Raw genomic sequence first — 16,742 nt, forward strand, 5'->3', positions numbered from 1 at the left:
CCCACCACACCCGTGGCCTTCAAAGGCTCTCAAGCACCAAACCTGCAGTGAGGACCAGTATTGCCACTGCAATAATGGACTCCGAGTCAAGACCGACCACCATACAGAGCAGAGGGAACAGAAATCTTATTTTAGCAAAGGACTGAAAACAACTTTGAGGATGAAATCCTCAGGTGCTCAAGGTCAGGCTGGACGCGGCCTTGGGCAACCTGGGCTGGTGGGAGGTGTCCCTGCCTATAGCAGGGGGGTTGGAACTCGATGATCTTCAAGGACCTTTCCAACCTAAACCATTCGATGATTCTATGAAATCAAACTCACTTGAAACTGGGCTTTAAAATTACGCCTCCAGTGTTCAGGTTACAGCACTAACGCTGTGGCACCGTTCCCTTGCTTTGCTTTCAAAGGCAGGATTTTGTAAATATCCAGAGCAGCAAAGTGCTAATTCTGAGCAATGAAGATACCAGAAGAAAGAAATCCACGTGGGTACTCACCTGCAGGAGGGTCTGCAGGGGCAGGTCAGCAATCCATGAAGAGGAGAATGAAAAGAAAAGAAAAAATAAAATCATTAGTTGATGTTTCTACAAGCCTCAGATTTGGAATCATTCCCAGATGAATGGTCTGGAAAATCAGAGCCCACGTTAACCAAAGTTGCCTCCCCACTGAAGGCTCAGGTTGGTTTGATAATAAATCCTATTATCTTGCCAGTTCATGGTGGTTACTCCCAGTTACAGCAGGTGAGAGCACACGCACATCGTGGGTTGCCATAGCTTAGATGAAACCAGCAGCTTGCTCAGCCATGGCAGCTCTATTTCTTGAGTCCCCATGGACCTCCCCAAAGTTATGCTGCTCAAGGCCGTAGCCGTCTCATGTCACAGAGACGGCAAGAATCATCCAAACTGCAGTTTGGAGCAGATTTGCATGAAAGAAACTCACTGCAGCACACTCCTCTCTCAAGGGCCACGCAGAGTCCTGCCCTCTCTCCCACACGACCCATTAACATCACTTCAGGACAGCGGGAGCTCCCTGTGACTGAAGAAAAGGCTCTGCAGCGAGTCCTGTCTGTGGGTACCAAAGAAGTGCACCCACTCATTCGTCTGCTGGATGATTTAACAGGGACTCTGGCCATCTGGTTGGGCTGAGCACTCGGACGTGCTGCCACGCTGCTGCCTCACCATGGGGCACAGCAGCGAGAGGCCGGGACGAGTGTCAGAAGGGACGTGCTAATACTGCAGTAGCTGGAGATCATAGGGCTTGCCAGCCAAAAGCTAGCTTGCTCAGGCAGGGGAAGGATGCGAGACTGGGGGAGAAAAGAAGTAAAAGAAAAGGATGGGAGAAAAGCGCTCTAACGTCTCCCCAGAAGCAGCTCTGCTAGGCAGTCAAGCTGTTTTCACAGGCAATTACAAACAACTACATCCCCTCCTCTGTCTCAGAGCCATTTACGCAACATGAACCTTTAAATCTTCCCACCTCCTCAGTAGCAAAGAGGGAGACAAAGCACAGAAGGAAGGCTTGCTCAGAGGCAGAGCAGCTCAGCGGCAGACCCGGGAAGAAAACGCAGGTGCCCCAACCATGGGGGGGGTCCTCGCTGTGTCCCTCTCCCTCGTGTACTCGGATGTGCCAGCAGCTGAAGGCCCTGCATTTGATCAGGCTTACCTACTAGCTGGACCTCCCAGCATCCACAAGGTTATGACCTTCATCTCAACAACTTCTGCCGCTACTGCTCCAGGCTGCGAAGGACTAACCCAGCAAAGCCCCTCATCAGATGGCAGTTGCCACTGTGTGATCCAGACAACCGCTCCGATGGAGACGAGCGTTGCTTGCGCCAAGCTGCAGCCCCAGGACTCACCCTCTGCTGTATCAGCGCGTGCTTGTGCTCCATCTCCCTCTTCTCCACTGCGGAATCAATCACCAGCTGGTCCAGCTAAAGGCAGAGAGGAGAACACCAGGTATAAAAGTCAGGAAAGAAGTTTATGAGCCACTGTCCCATCTCTGCTTCGCTGCTCTGGGATCACACCAGCTCTGCTTAACATCGTAAGTCCCCAAAGAGGGGGGAAAGGGCTGTGTTTGGGTGTGCACTGAAAGTACCCGTAGCTCTTGGCTGTCACCCCGCAGCGCGGCATGACTAATCCAGCATCCAACAACCACGATGCTCTGACCACTCCCTGATTACCAAGTACGGTAGCTGAATAGGAAAGAGGACGTCCTTTCAGGGTGAACGGGTAAGAACAGGCAGATTGAGTCAACCACATTCCCTGTCCCCTCACCTCTGTGGCTAGTTTCTTCATGTAGGGATCCAGTTCATGGAGAAGACTGTAGCCCTGCTGGAAGAAGGTGTACTGGGCATGCATGAAGGACAGCATCTGGGGAGGGAAACGATAGCAAGATGAGAACATGTTCTGGGACAAAGCGAGTGTGAAGAGTCCGTATCCCTTATTACCCACAAATAAGTCTCTTCAATGTCTAACCCTTTCCCTTCCCAAAGCAATCTGTACAGGAGATGCCTCTCCCTCTTCTCCTGTCTTCCCCTCACAAATCCTTCCACACTGTCAGGTAACTCCTGTTGTGAGCACAAAGCTGTAAAAGCAGTGTCCTTCACCCCTGAAAGTCCCCTCCAGTTCTGGTCTGTGGAGTATCTTGCTGGTCCTTCATTCTCCCCCTCTTGTTCGCATACCTGCAGCCCCCAGAGCAGTCCCAGACAGTATCTCCAGGGCAGACCGAGGAGTCGGTATGTCGACCCATGCAACCTGAAATGGAGAGGGCTGCCTTTCATTGAGTCACTGAGAGCAGCCACACAAAACAGAGAGCGCCCTTACCGCATCCAGTATTTCAAACTTCTTCTTGGCCTGCAGGACGTTGATCTGTGAAGGAACCAAGAGAAGAGCCTCAGCGTCAGCAGCATTAAGCAGCTTGGCATGGAGATCCAAGTACGAACAACTTGCTGCAGTATCCCCAGCAGCAAACCACAAACTATTCAAGGACGGTTCCAGAATATTAGTTTCTGAAAAGTCAGTTCTGGCGAGTTCCACGTGGAATAAAAAGGGAAACAGCATAGAAGCATTTTCTGACCTGGTCTGATACCGATTAAGGTCACCGCTAGGTGTATGTCTGCGCACAGGCTGACAACAAACAGCGACCCCAGAGTGCAATCTGGCATCACACGAAGGAGATGTTTAATCTATCAGGTCATTGCTTTGATTTCTCTTAGCGGGGTATCAGTGTAGTGTAGTAGAAGCTCATCTTTGACACCTCACAGTTCACTGCCTGCACCTTCGATCAGGAAAGTCCCACCTAAAATCCCTACTGTAAAACCTTGGGCACAGTGCAGCAAGGAGCTATGCCCTGATTCTCTCTCTCTCTCTCCAATTTTGTCCTACACCACTGGGAAAATGAGCGCTAACCCCTACTCCACACCATCGCACAGTAACAGCATGTTTTGGAGTCAACAGCAATCTTTACCCTGAAAGGAAGAACAGGAAGACTGGGATAACTCAGGACTATGTGCTATGTAGGAAGAACCAGAAAGGTCGTATCCATTTCTAATATTTATCACTGTACCAGTGAGACTACAACCACCAATGTCTCTTGGAAACAAAGATTAAAGTATTGCAAATCTCCTTTAACTGGGAACAAAGGCAAACTGTGAGACCCAGTACATTTCTGATACTGGGCCAAGGATCTGGAAGCAAAAAAATATCCTTGAGATTTAAAAATAATAAAAAAAAATAAATGCAAGAAGCTGAGAACTGACGCAGGAGAATATAATTTCAAAAGCAGAAAAAGAATAGCACGTCCTTAGGTAATAGCTTGCCCACAGACCCCATGAGCTACACTGAGAAGTCTTACAAGAGCGGCAATTAGCACTGAAGAACCTGTCAAATGTAGCAGAAGGTTTCATCGGGGCTTCAGCTGTCGGGGTCATGAATAATGTGTTACCACGAGAGACAATCGGTTCCAGTGCGTTAACAACTCATTTATAAATGCAGCATCAGTTTGTTTAGAAGCACTATGCTGGCAGTAACTGAACCTAAAATTAGGTAAAAGTTACCAAAGGGCAGCTTGCTGGTGCCCATCACAGTCCTGCTCGGAAGAGGTCTGTGCGGCGGCAGCCGCCACCACCACCGGCATCCTGATTCTGCGCTAGGCAATCTGGTCATCAGCTCCAGCAACACAGGAGGGGAGACAAAGTAGTTCAAGGATGTCCCCCAGCCTCCTAGATGTGAATCACAGAATGGTTTAGGTTGGAAGGGACCTCCCCCCCAGCCCAGGTTGCTCCCAGCCCCGTCCAACCTGGCCTTGAACACCTCCAGGGATGCAGCTTCCACAGCTTCTCGGGGCAACCTGCGCCAGGGGCTCATCACCCGCGCAGGAAAGAATTTCTTCCTAATATCTAACCTAAATCTCCCCTCTTCCAGTTTGAAGCCATACCCCCTCATCCTATCACTACATGCCCTTGTAAAAAGTCCTTCCCCAGCTCTCCTGGAGCCCCTTTAGGTACTGGAAGGGGGTCTAAGGTCTTCCCAGAGCCTTCTCCAGAAGCAGAGGTGCTCCAGCCCTCAGATCACCTTCGTGGCCCTCCTCTGGACCCACTCCAATAGGTCCATGTCTTTCCTACGTTGGGGGCTTCAGAGATGTGAAAGGTGCAACAGATCCACAAAACAGGGTCTGTCTCTCTGGAGGCTGGAGAGGAAACGGAGGATGCTGGTTGGAAGGTTTTCTGCATCTAGTATTTGCACAAGGACCAACTGGGACTTCTCTGCCAATACAGCGCCCTCCATAGCTGATTCTGCCATGGCAAATTCTGGGACTTGATTTTTGCTGTGAGCCAAGTTGTCCCTTTTCCCAGGTATCTTAGTTGGGATTTGTGGTGGGAGAGCTTAATTTACTGCAATTAGGATATAGTTTTAATTCATTATGAGGGGGTGCGCTTCAGTTGTGTGGACATTCAGGATCAGGAAGAGATCTCCTTTCAGATATAAAAGAATAAAATTATAACTCTCCTCACTATATCCTTACTTAAATACCAAAGTATGCTTGGGCAAGTTCATGTCTATGCATGTCTAAACTGATGGATTCAGACTGGTACCTTGCAGTGGACCAACAGGGAATCCTCCCCCAATATTGGATCAGCACATTAAAGGAGCTCCTCTTCTTCGTCAGTGGGAGAAATGGAGGGAGCTTACTACAGCGTGACCATTTGTGAACGCAAATACAGTTGCATTCGTATCTAAATCTTAGATGCAAAAAATAGCAATCCTAAAGGAGGACCAACAACATGCGTGATTTATACTTTAAGGGGAAAGCATTGCCTTTCTATCCGCAGCTGCCCGAGCACGCGACAGAGACTACCTCATGGTCAGACAGAACGTGTTGGCAGATGGTCTTGGTTCGGTGCTGCGGGAGTGACAGCTAGTGGGGACACGCACGGATCAATATTAACACTGAATCTGTCTGCTTAATATACCCACTGCTGAAAGGACAGACCTGACATGAAGCTTATGAATGATTCAAAGAAAAATCCTTGACCATTCTGGGTGCAGTGAGTGTTCCTGCAGGAAATCTCCCACTGGGAAGAGAAATTCAAGTCTAAGGCAGTGTGTTTTATTTCTCTTACTGAAAAAATGATTAAGATTTCCCTTCTCAGGCACACTGTAGCATTTTTAGGAAGGAGAACATGTCACAGACATGAAGAGTCACGTCAGTGCCATGCAAAGGAGCAGACACAGGTAAGTGCACGTTCCCACACAGACTCACAGCATAATACAGGTTGGAAGGGACCTCCAGAAGTTATCTATCCAACTGCCTGGGCAAAGCTAGACTGACTTCAAAGTGAGATGAAGTTGCTCAGAGCCTGGTCGCGTTGACTGTGAATCTCTTTGGGCCCCTGTTCCAGTGCTGCATAACTTTGAAAACTCTCTTGCCTTATATTCAACTGGAATTTCCATTTTCACAACATACACAGGTACACACTGTGCACATACATATATGTACACACATACAGCCATCCAGATGCATGTTTTTGCATGTACACACATCCGTCTAGAGTTTCAGGCATGAACACAAGTACGCACACATGGACGTGTACATGTGCACACAGATCCAGACATCCGCCCTTAAGGACACGTTCTACACATAGGAGCAGACAATGACTTACAGAGAACACTTGACAGTGTTGTGTTGGGTCCCTCACTTTCAGTAGTTTCATGCCGCTGTTTTGCCAGACTCTCTGGAGACTTATAAAGATCAAAGCAGCTAAGGATTTGGGGAAGAGCCTCCCCTCTCTCACACCACCTATACCAACATCCTGTGACTATTTCAAGAAGACGATCAGCTACAGAACCCACAGCCCCCACCAGTGAAGGTCCTCTCGTCCCAGCACAGCCTGCTCTTTCACGTAGACAGGCTGGATTGTGCCAAAAGGCAGCTCAAAGGACCCTGGCACCTACTGCAGCACAGGGCTTTGCTAAGCCACACATGGGTTCACAGTGGTACAACTACGCCAGTGCCTGGAACTAGAGCAAACCTTGGTGGTTTCATGCTCCATCACACAGCAGTCCTTAGGACTCCCTGCCTCAGGGGGCAGAGGGCAAAGTGTCCAATGGATTAGTAATCCAGTACCCTTTTGAACCCAGTGGTAAGACCTTACTTGCTCTCTCTCATCCCTCAACTTCTTCATTCCCTGCAGTAGGTTGTTTAGGAATTTGCCTGTGATGTCTTGTTCTGCACTGGGAAATCCAGTCAGAGCTGGGAGCAGAGACACCAACCTGCAACACGTAGTCTAGGGCCAGATGTCGGAAACACTTTCTGGTTATGGTCAAGGTGCCTGTTGCCTCCTCCACTTCATGGGGCTTGTGCCGAGGTGCCTGGGCGTTCTTCACCAGCGAAATCTCCATGTCCTCTCGCACCTTGTCAAACTGCTTCTTGGTTTCCTTGAACTTCCGGACGTCACTGGAACCCAAAGAAGATGACATGGTGAGAATCATCATTACAAAGCAGTCAGAATATTGCTGATACCAGCAGAGCAGGAAGAGGTGCAACCAGGTCTGCTACGATCATCAGAGATCCTGCACCAGATGCCACTGGGATCCTAAGCCACCCCACCAAGCTTCTACCATGTCCAGCCAGACTGACTCCAGATTACCTCCAGGCGGTCTTTCTTTAGAGACAGTTGGCAAGGAAAGATATCAGACCTTACACACTGCCTTCAAAGCCTTAAGGAAATTCTCCACGATCAGCATCCAGAAAGCCAGGGCAGATAGCACCCAGCCCTAAAGACAGTCCACAATAAGTGGTGAGCAGAACATTTCAGAACCTACCTGTGAAAACACTCGCTTCATATTTCACTTTGTGAAGAGAGTAAAACCAGCTACTTTTCAAATTCAGGACAGGGCATTCAACTAGAGCAACCAGGCTGTTTGTGTGCGCCTCTAGCTCGTTCTGTCTTGTCTGACTGTAAAATCCAGACATTTGACTATTCTTTCCCTCTTTTATAATAAGCACATTTATTAACATTTGCATTCAGAAATATACATTCCACACTATGAACTTTCAAAGTTTTATTTACACCTAGAGACCTCACATGGGATCAGGGGTCTGCTTTGCAGGGGCGAGGCTATAAAGGCATAGCAACAGGCAGGGCGTTTTGAGTTTGTTTGGCTGTTTTTTAATTAAATAGCAAGTACCATTCAGGCCGGATTTGAGTTGCATGACCACAAAGAACTGAGGATAGCCATTCCTGAAGATCAGCTCTTACAAGTGGCCCTGGTTCCTCAGAACTTGAAAGCAGCAACGCTGATTTACAGCAGCTGTATCACAAACACTTATTTTCCGTCCAGGGGAGCTCTGTTTACCTCAATTATAAATTGTTGTAACTTAAAATAGTTAAAAACTGCTAGTAAATAAGTAGCATCCACTTATTCTTTGCCCTAGGGAAGGCGAAGACCCTCAGTTGAACATGACAAACAGTAAATGCCGACCTCTGCCCTGTGGCAAACTGTTTGAAGTTGCACATAGTTACGTATGGATCAGCCTCTGGCCAAGGGAGTCTACCACGGGCAGGTACAGTAAGGATAAATTAAAGTAGAGGTGATTAGATTACTGTTCTGGCGGTTGTTGCTTCTTTGCGTTGCCCTCAACGCTGCCGAGTCACATGGCCGTCGAGCTCCATTCACAGGAAAAGAGTGGGGTCACTTTTTGCATTTTTTGGCTCACTCGCAGCAAAGGGCTGTGGGGATTTTACATAGCTTTTGATCCAGCATTGGAGAGAATGGCTTCCTCATCCGAGCGTATCGCCAGGGGAAGGGAGCGGGAGCTGGGAGGCACACGATACTGCTGGAACTTCTCAGCTAGCTCTAAGCCAGGCTGCAGCAGTGTGACTGCAACCTCAAGGCTTGGCTAATAAAACCCTCCTACTCGGCGTGGTCTGTGGCTTGGTAACACGCTCAGGCAGTCAAAGAGCATCTGGCTACCAGCAGCATGGGCCGGGCAAGCGGACCTCTCCTGTGCGTACCACGGAAGTGAAGCAGGCAAGAGACCTCCAGGGCTTGGGGACAGGGAGGGCAGGTTAGAGCGTAAATATCGCCCTCCCAGGTACGTATGAATCACCAGGCAAGGGCACGGTTCCCATTGTTCCTTTGTTCCCATCCTCAGCCAGGGAGTTGCAGAATGGCCCTGGGTGGATTATTCAAAATGGTCCCAAGTACAGACATTATTTTCCAACCAAGGGCAGGAGCCATGCAAAGATCAAAGCACCAGGGCCTGCAAGCGCAGAGCTCGAGCAGTACAACTGGAAAAAAGAATAAGTTGCAAAGATGCTGAAAGGATGATGGACCCAAAGGGAAGGTGAAATTCCCCCTTCCCTCTGCCAGGCTTAAGCAGATTAAATCTGAGCTCATCAGAGAAACGATTAGAGAGCGCGCGGGGGTAGGGTGAGTGCCAGGCAAGAAGATGGGGATGAGGAAGAGGAGGGGTTGGTCAGCTAGGGACCCCCTCCCTCCATCAAACCACACAGCTGCTGAGGGATTCACAGTCAATTACCAGTTCCCATGGCAACCAGCTCCTGCTTAGCCGAAAGGCCCCAGTTGCCTCTCTGACCTATATTCAGCTGCGGTGGGATCCCCGGGACACCGCGCTGCGCCAGGTACTGCCCCGGGGAAAGGTTAGTGGAGCAACGGCAGGGACAGCCTGCCGAGAGCCCCGAGCCACCACACACGCCGTCCCCAGCCCGGTAACTCCCCGGGCCCAGTTCTGCTGCACCTCAGGCCTGCCACGTGCAAGTTGACATCCTTAACGTGCAATATTCTGCATCGCTCACACCAGGGCACTGTGAACTTGTTTTCCATTAGCAGAGAACTCCGAACTCGTGGTCAAGCTCCAAGCTGAAGGCACAGTGATGATTAGCAGCTCCCTCCACAGGAAGAAGGGTCCTCCTGTTTGTCACCTTCCAGTGGCACGCTCACGTTACTGCCAAAGAGCGGGGCTGCTGTAGTTTTGAGGGACTAAGCATGTTGTGTGGGGAGTGAAGAAAACAGTGATCCTGCGGGACCCCCAAGTCATTTGGCAGCAGAGTTCCTCCCTCCTGTAAGCATGCACTGGTTAAAACCATTACGGAAACTCTGCATCGAACGTAAGGTAACGTAAGGTGTAGAGCTGGCACTGCTCTGCGGGGACCTCAGCTCTGGGGTGTGTTTGACATAGAGGATCAGTGAGAAGCAGCAAAGATGGGCTCTGCAGACAAACTTCTCCAGACTTTGGGATGATGCTCTGATGCCTCACGTGCAGCTTTAACTATGAGCTGGGACCGGGATGAAGACACCTGGCTGACAACAGAGCAACCAAATGGCAGCGTGGCAAGACGACAGCAACAGCCGTCGCACAAACCAGATCCTTTCCTCTGCCCTTCATCGTCTCTTCTGCTCCAAGCTTCAGTAGCTGTGCAGAGGTCGAGGTCCCGTTTCCAGTGCACACAGGACAGGTGCAATGGAAGTTCAAGAAACTGAGAACCCAACTAATAACCTAAGTACTCACTCTTTCACAAAATTGTGCAGCTGCTGCCGGACTGACCTCTGAGCCTGGTCAAACAGGATCTGAAAGAAAAGAGAGGAAAAAGTGTATCAAATATTTGTGCAACATGGAAACATTGAGGAGTCAGAAAAATCCATGAATGGTCTCCAGGAGCTTCAGTGTGAGGGACTCAGCGTTACTCCAGGGCTTAGTGCTGTCCTCTACTTGATGGCTGTCATAATGGATAATCTTTTTCTGTAGCTGCAGCACTCCCTTACAAGAGCAGAATTGCTGCACTGCGTGTTCCGCAGCCTCTGTCAGGGCTCCAAACATCCCAAAGAGACCTATGCCACCAGCAGACTTTCATAAGGGGGGTGTTTGTAAGAGCATTTACCTTCATAGTCCCCATTTTGAACTCTCCCAAGCCTCGATTTTCTCCTTTTGCCAGAGGAGGGCACTGTCCCCTCAACACTACACCACTTTGGGAAGGAGACAGAACAATCGCTGAAGGTACATCATCACCAGCCACGCACTGATGAACATGGGTGAGAGGTCCAAGCATATGGTATACAGGCTTAGTTCCTACAAGTTTTACTCTCCTGCCTGTCCCTCACAAAAAAAAAGAAAAAAAAAAAACCAACAACAAAAACCAAATGGTCCCAAGCCTATTACTCTACACCCTCTGCCCATCTCATCTCCAGCCCTTGCCATCTTCCTTTAAGAGATGTTCTCCTGCAGCCCTCTGATAGATGCCAACAGTGGTGCTCAGCTCCCTCCCACCTATCTCCAATGGTGCAATTACAAATAACTCCATAATTCAGACATGCATCAGGATGATGCAGCACGTTGGCTAATTGGGACCAGACGGGCAGAGGCTCCCAGACCACACAGTGACTGCAGCGGGATGCACACATCATCCCGGGGTTACAGAGAAAAGCCACTGGCCAGGCTGCAGCCAGCAAGAGTGGCCCACAAAGAATGGACAGGGACCCCACTTCATTCCACCATCAGGAACACAAGGCCTGGGCACGGGCCCAAAAATTAATGCGACCCTGAAACATCCCAGTGCTGGGGTCTGGCATCACTACAGCTGTTTGGGCTGAGTAACTCTGGCTCATTTGCTCCAATTTAACACTGTCCCCTGAGCCGCCAATTTAACCCAGAGAGGTCCTGGAAGACACAATGGTAACCGTGTCTGTCTGCCTGCAGATGCAGTCACCAGGAGCAGCATTTCCCAATCCAGCACTTAACCTTGCTTTCTCTCCTGAAGCGACCAAAACCCTTTCGGGGGAGCCCGCAGAGCGTGGGGCTAACGCAGGACTTTGTCAAGGCGCCTCCTCTCAGCAAGCAGGCTGTGCGAAGTCCCGCGGATTAAAACGAATGGCCTTTTCTAGTTTGCCTTCTTCCTCCCCCCTCCTCTTTGTGGCAAGCTTGCATTTCCAGTGGGAGGTTTTTTGGCCAGCTTCCCTTGACACCCCACTCCCCACCTCTCCTTTCCCGGCCACCTTCTCTGCTGCACTAGACAGTTCAGGTAAGACCCAGCAGTGGTGAGCACCTCTGGGTCTCCTGGCTTTTTCCAAGAGGCAGGAAGAGTCATCTTCTATTAGCGCAGTTACGGTGCGAGAGCGCTGGTGTCGCCTGAAGCAGCGGCTCTTTATGAGGAGGTGGTGGGTTAGCCCTGCCCGGCTACCAGGCGGCCACCAAGCCATTCCCTCGCTACTCCTCCTCAGCAAGACAAAAAAAGCTCATGGGTTAAGGAAGTACAGGGATATCACTCGCCAGTTACCATCACAGGCAAAACAGGCTTGACTTCGGGAAGATTTAGTTAATTAATTGCCAGTTAAAGATAGAGGATAGTGAGATACAGGAACAAAACTAAAGACCCCTCCACTGGAGCATGATCCGCATTCCCAGCCTGAGCGGCACACTCTCCACAACACTAGGATCTTGGCAGGCACCGCAGAGACCTGACGTGACACACACTCCGAGGTGGTCACAAGCTTTACCCTTCTCATGCCCCATAGCAATCTATTAGCAAAACCACTCCGGTTCATTCCTCACCCTTCCTTCCAGTGCCAACAGACTCATACAGATCGCTCTCCCTACCTAACATTTCCCACCAGGAGATAAGCAAGTCACGCTCTTGACACTACACAGGTGTACTACTCCAAAGAGACCGCAAAGCACTCTGCATAGAAGCAGCAGCAGCGGCTGCAGAGCCTCCAACACATTCATTATGCGTATTACTGCAGCCAAGGACAAAGCCAGAAACGTGCCAGGACGAGCTGTGTATAAACAGCCACGAACGGCTTCTAAATATGAACAGATGCAAAGCAAGGGGGGAAAAGAAAACCCCAAGACCACCCAGCTTTGTGTTTTCACCAATGTAAATTATTTACTGCTCTTGACATCCATTTGCTCTCTCCAATGACGCTCCAAGAGGTATTGGCCTGCAACATTTGCTGTGGAGCAGCTTCCCCAAGCGACTTTTGGGCATTGGCAATGCTTCCCTCCACTCGCGATACCATGCGGGGAGAGGCAAGCAGCAAGAAAGCCATCTGGTTCCCACCTGCACCTACATCTGGAAAGTCTCCATCATTGGTTTCTGCCAGGATGACACATCTGCTTAGAATAAGGGGAAGGAAGGGACACTATTATGTCATGCTCAGGACTGCAGACGAGTACCACGAGACATTCCAGGGAAGAATGGATTCCAGGGTATGGGAAAATCAAACCACACAGCAAAGGAACGGGGCTCCCTCAGCTTGGCTACACAAAGCTACAATATGGATGGGAACCGGTGGGATTGAAGGGCTTCACAGAAACGCAGACTGCTCCCTGTTGCGTGATGACAAGCAGGTATCACCCTGGGCAGTGCTAGCGTGGCGCACCTACACCCGCCATACCCCTCCTGCCTGGAACGATCAGCTCGTACCCAGCGCCCTGGGCACTGCGTTGAAAGCAGCAAGCAAAAAATCTGCCGATCACTCGCTAGACAGGACAAACTGAGCGAGGTCCCAGGCCAGGCAGATCACCCTGGAGGTAGGACTCTGCCCTTGCCCTTCTGTGGTAGTCAGAAAGGCTCTGCACACCAGCGGCTGGTTGGAAAAACAACAGATGCTTTGAACAGCGAAGCGTTTCCAAAAGGTCTCCTCTGCCTGTAAGGAGGAGGCGCTCTCCCCACAGGGTGCTTCCAGGCCTATGTGCAATGCTCTTCTCCTGCCGCAGCACAGGCTCCTTCTCGGGCTGCCTAGGAAGAAGAATTAACTAAGGATTCAGTCCAGGTCTGAAAATCAGAGCTCATAAACTGGTCCTTACTGAAGCACTTTACTGAGGGGGAATTGAACTCGTGGTGATCACATCAGCAGCATTCCTGTGCCTGTAGGTACAGGGACATATCTATACGGAATTTTAACTTAAACATATCCATATCAGAACAGGAAAAGTGCACAAACGAGGAAGAGAGGCCATACACATATCTCCATCTCCTGTTCTGTCAGTACTCCTCTCCCTCTCTCCTTCATGCCCTCAGCCCCATGCCACCACGAGGGTGTCCTTCCTTCCAGTCCACACCAACTCATGTGGTGCAAGTCTGGTGCAGGGATTGCCTCACAAATCCCCATTTGTGAGGGGATGCCAAGTAATGGATATGCCTTTCCTGCCAGCACCTCTGCTGAGAAGCATCCTAGGATACCAGCATTACTGCTATTGCTTCTTCATTAGTTTTGCCAGGCAAAATCACCAAGGGAATATTTTCAAGGCAAAATAAATAGAGTTTTAAGAGCTAGAGTTTCAAATATAAAATCATCCCTTGGCTTTTTCTCCTTTCCCAGGCATACTTGGAACAAATAATTTGTTTTAAGATTTTCCAGACCAAATATCACCCCACCCTCTCTCTTAGCTTCCACCAAGAGATGAGAGGTCCAGCCTATGACTCACACACATCTGTGCCTGAGGAGGGTCAGCATGAGAGAAGGGAGTTAACACCGCTCTCGCCCAACAGCGAGAAAAGCCTACAGCCTACATTTCACTTTCCCAGCATGGGCTTCTGAGGAAACAGGATAAATCCAAACCTACGTTTGACAGGGGGCTTAGGAATTTCACGGCCCCGAGAAATGAAATGTGGCCCAGGATGTTATTTCTGGAACTGCAAGCCCAAAAGTCAAGCTAGAAGACATCAGCAATCCAAAGGGATGCCACTGCTACAGCACTCCCATATGACTCCCCACAGAGCTTACACAAGGAGATCCCACCAGGCTCCATAGCAAAGCAGAAAGTAAAGAGAAGCGCAATTGCCTGGCTGCAGACTGCTCCTCTCAGCACTTACATGCATGAAGTTCAGAAGTAGGACATAACAGCCGCACATGGGAATAGCGCTTGAGTAGAGATTAAGGGTAGGCAATGGCATTTCTGGTGGGAATTCATCAAGGAGCAGCAAGGGTCATCAGGTCAGGAGCTGAAGGGGGGATAAGGCAGCTGGCAGGGCATGGGCCTCACCAGCCCAGGCTACACACCAAGAAAGCAGGGCAGGTCCAGACATAGTGGCCACATTCAACCAAGAGCCCAGATCATCAGGTAAGTTTGTGGTGATGAGGCAGGTCCAAGGCCAAGCTGGGAAGTAAGTCCACGTATTAGAGTCAAGCCAAGAGATCGCCAGGCAGATCCATGGCGACAAGGCAGGTCCACCACCACGCTAGAAAAATCAGTCTGTAAGTTGGGATCACCAGGGTCCATAGCTGGGTATGGCTGCAGTGGAGCTGGAGACCTGTGCTCCTACAGCACAGCTCAAACCAAGACTGAAGGCCCCAGGCTGAGCTTAAATGGCATACCTGGGCCCATGGGCAGAGGGTGTGGGTGGAGGCCCCAGGTGAAGCTGGTCAGAGCTGTTAAGGTCTACTAGTGCACTGAGAGCCATAGCTGGAGATTATGAAGCAAATCAGCCATTCTCCTGCAACAACTGGTCTCAGCTGATGAGATGGAGGGTGTGGAGCTTCCTCTGCAGCTGTCTGACATATGGACAAAGGCAGCTCTGCCTTCTCCAGCTCTGACAAGTCACCGTCCCAGCCATGAGCTGGATGAGTCACATCTCTGTGCTTATCTCCCTCATGGCCGGTCCGGAGGCTTTGTTCCCACCAACGTCCTCAGAAGCAGTCTGGGGACCGGCTTATGTTGCATTTACATGAGGGTCAGTTGTCTGGTGGCCTGGGAATCAGAGCCTGATCCTTTCATCAGGTCTCGGAAATCCTGTCCCGTCAGCAGTCTCCCAAATCCGGGACACGGCAGTGTGTCTCTGAGAGAGGGAGGCAGCTACGGTGGGACTGGCTGGTCAGCTACGGGGCTGCCCCGATGGGTTATCTCTGAGCATCTGCTGGGGAGACACCCCGCTCCCCAAAGATGGCCCGTTCTGCCAATAAGCCCCTTCTCAAACACGGCACTGTGAGGACCGCAGTGCCTTTGGCAGTCTGTCCTGCGCTCTCCCCCTCCCCCTCTTCTCTTCAACTACCTGTCCTGCTGCAGAATTGCAAAGAGGTTTTCCATGACCTGGGTGCTTTCTTGTTCCATGACACGTCTATCCAAACTGAGGACAGGGTGTGCCCCACAGAGCTTTGGAAAAAAAGCACGTAAATACCACTGCAGCTGCTAAAATAACAAAATAAAACTCAACAATGACAGCAAACTGTCTATTTTTCCCTGTTTTCATATTCCTACAGCTTACTTCTCTTCCATCGCAGCTTCTAGCAGCTGAATATAGTAACCTAAGGGGGCAGGAGGGCCAGGCAGAATTCAAGCACTTTTTGTTTGGCAGGGGATGCTTAAACGACTTTATTCCTGTCTGGCGATATGCTTTGGCCCTACATCTCTTGAGCGATGGCCCACCAGATAAATGCCACCCATGAACAGCATTTTGTCTGCGACGCCTTTGTAATACAGCTCACTTGAGGATTTGTGCCTGGAAAACAAGCCAACACCACTACTTCTATTACACACGTCGGATGCCAACACGGCCTAAGCCTAACTTCTGCACCAAGCTAGAACTGAGTCTCTCACAAGAAGCTCAAGAGCTCCAGTTTGTGCTTAGGTCAAAGGACATTTGTTCCTGCCTCTTACAGGTAACTGAAGCTGCTTCTCTCCCCTAACCAGAAAGCAGACTTCCTAAGGTATTCCAGAAACCAACAAAAATGTAGTCTTTCTGAAACCCAGAACGCAGCACTGAGCTCACGTTAACTGCTGGACTGGTATCAAACTTCAAGGGCAGCAGCTCACTCAAGTCTTTTGGACCAGTGTAATGTCATTGCACTGGGACACAATGGCGAAACACTTGAAGCCATGAGATGACAGAAAGCATCTCCCCCATCAGACGGTAATTCTGCATCCACAAATGAGATCCCTCACTGCGGTGGCTTGATGCACCTGGACCCTTCCCAAGCGCTATCAGAAAACGCAGGTGGTCCACCCAACCCTGTGGAGAACAGGCAGCTTGGAAGCACTCTCCACTTTCCCTTCCTTCTTCCTTCCCCCTGAACTCCACCGCTACCCTCCGCCCATGACATCTGCCATCTGCCTCACTGACTCATCACAGCTTGGGTGGCTTTTCTTCTTGTCAGCAGGAAACGGTTCCTGGCTCGCTCCGCACAGCGAAATCTCCCCTGCAAGCTGCCGCTGCTCCTGCTGGAGGATTCCTGTGACGTAGCTACAGTGATTTGTGGCAGACGGGAAAGCTTAGGGCTTAATGAAGCTCAACA

General features: G+C 50.2%; 1 protein-coding gene across 1 annotated transcript in view; it reads right to left on the minus strand.

The window, feature by feature from the left end:
* The window catches only part of ACAP3 (ArfGAP with coiled-coil, ankyrin repeat and PH domains 3), a gene marked incomplete at its 5' end in the record, with an annotated part of 92,806 nt that overhangs the window by 21,793 nt on the left and 54,271 nt on the right, over nucleotides 1–16,742 (minus strand). Inside the window, 6 exons of the mRNA XM_082493356.1 lie at nucleotides 492–503; nucleotides 1,847–1,921; nucleotides 2,265–2,360; nucleotides 2,814–2,858; nucleotides 6,762–6,945; nucleotides 10,024–10,082. Coding sequence (XP_082349482.1) covers nucleotides 492–503; nucleotides 1,847–1,921; nucleotides 2,265–2,360; nucleotides 2,814–2,858; nucleotides 6,762–6,945; nucleotides 10,024–10,082 — 471 coding nt within the window. The remainder of the gene's footprint in view (nucleotides 1–491; nucleotides 504–1,846; nucleotides 1,922–2,264; nucleotides 2,361–2,813; nucleotides 2,859–6,761; nucleotides 6,946–10,023; nucleotides 10,083–16,742) is intronic.

The sequence above is a fragment of the Vanellus vanellus genome (assembly GCF_965231255.1).
Source record: "Vanellus vanellus genome assembly, chromosome: 20".
NCBI lineage: Eukaryota > Metazoa > Chordata > Aves > Charadriiformes > Charadriidae > Vanellus > Vanellus vanellus.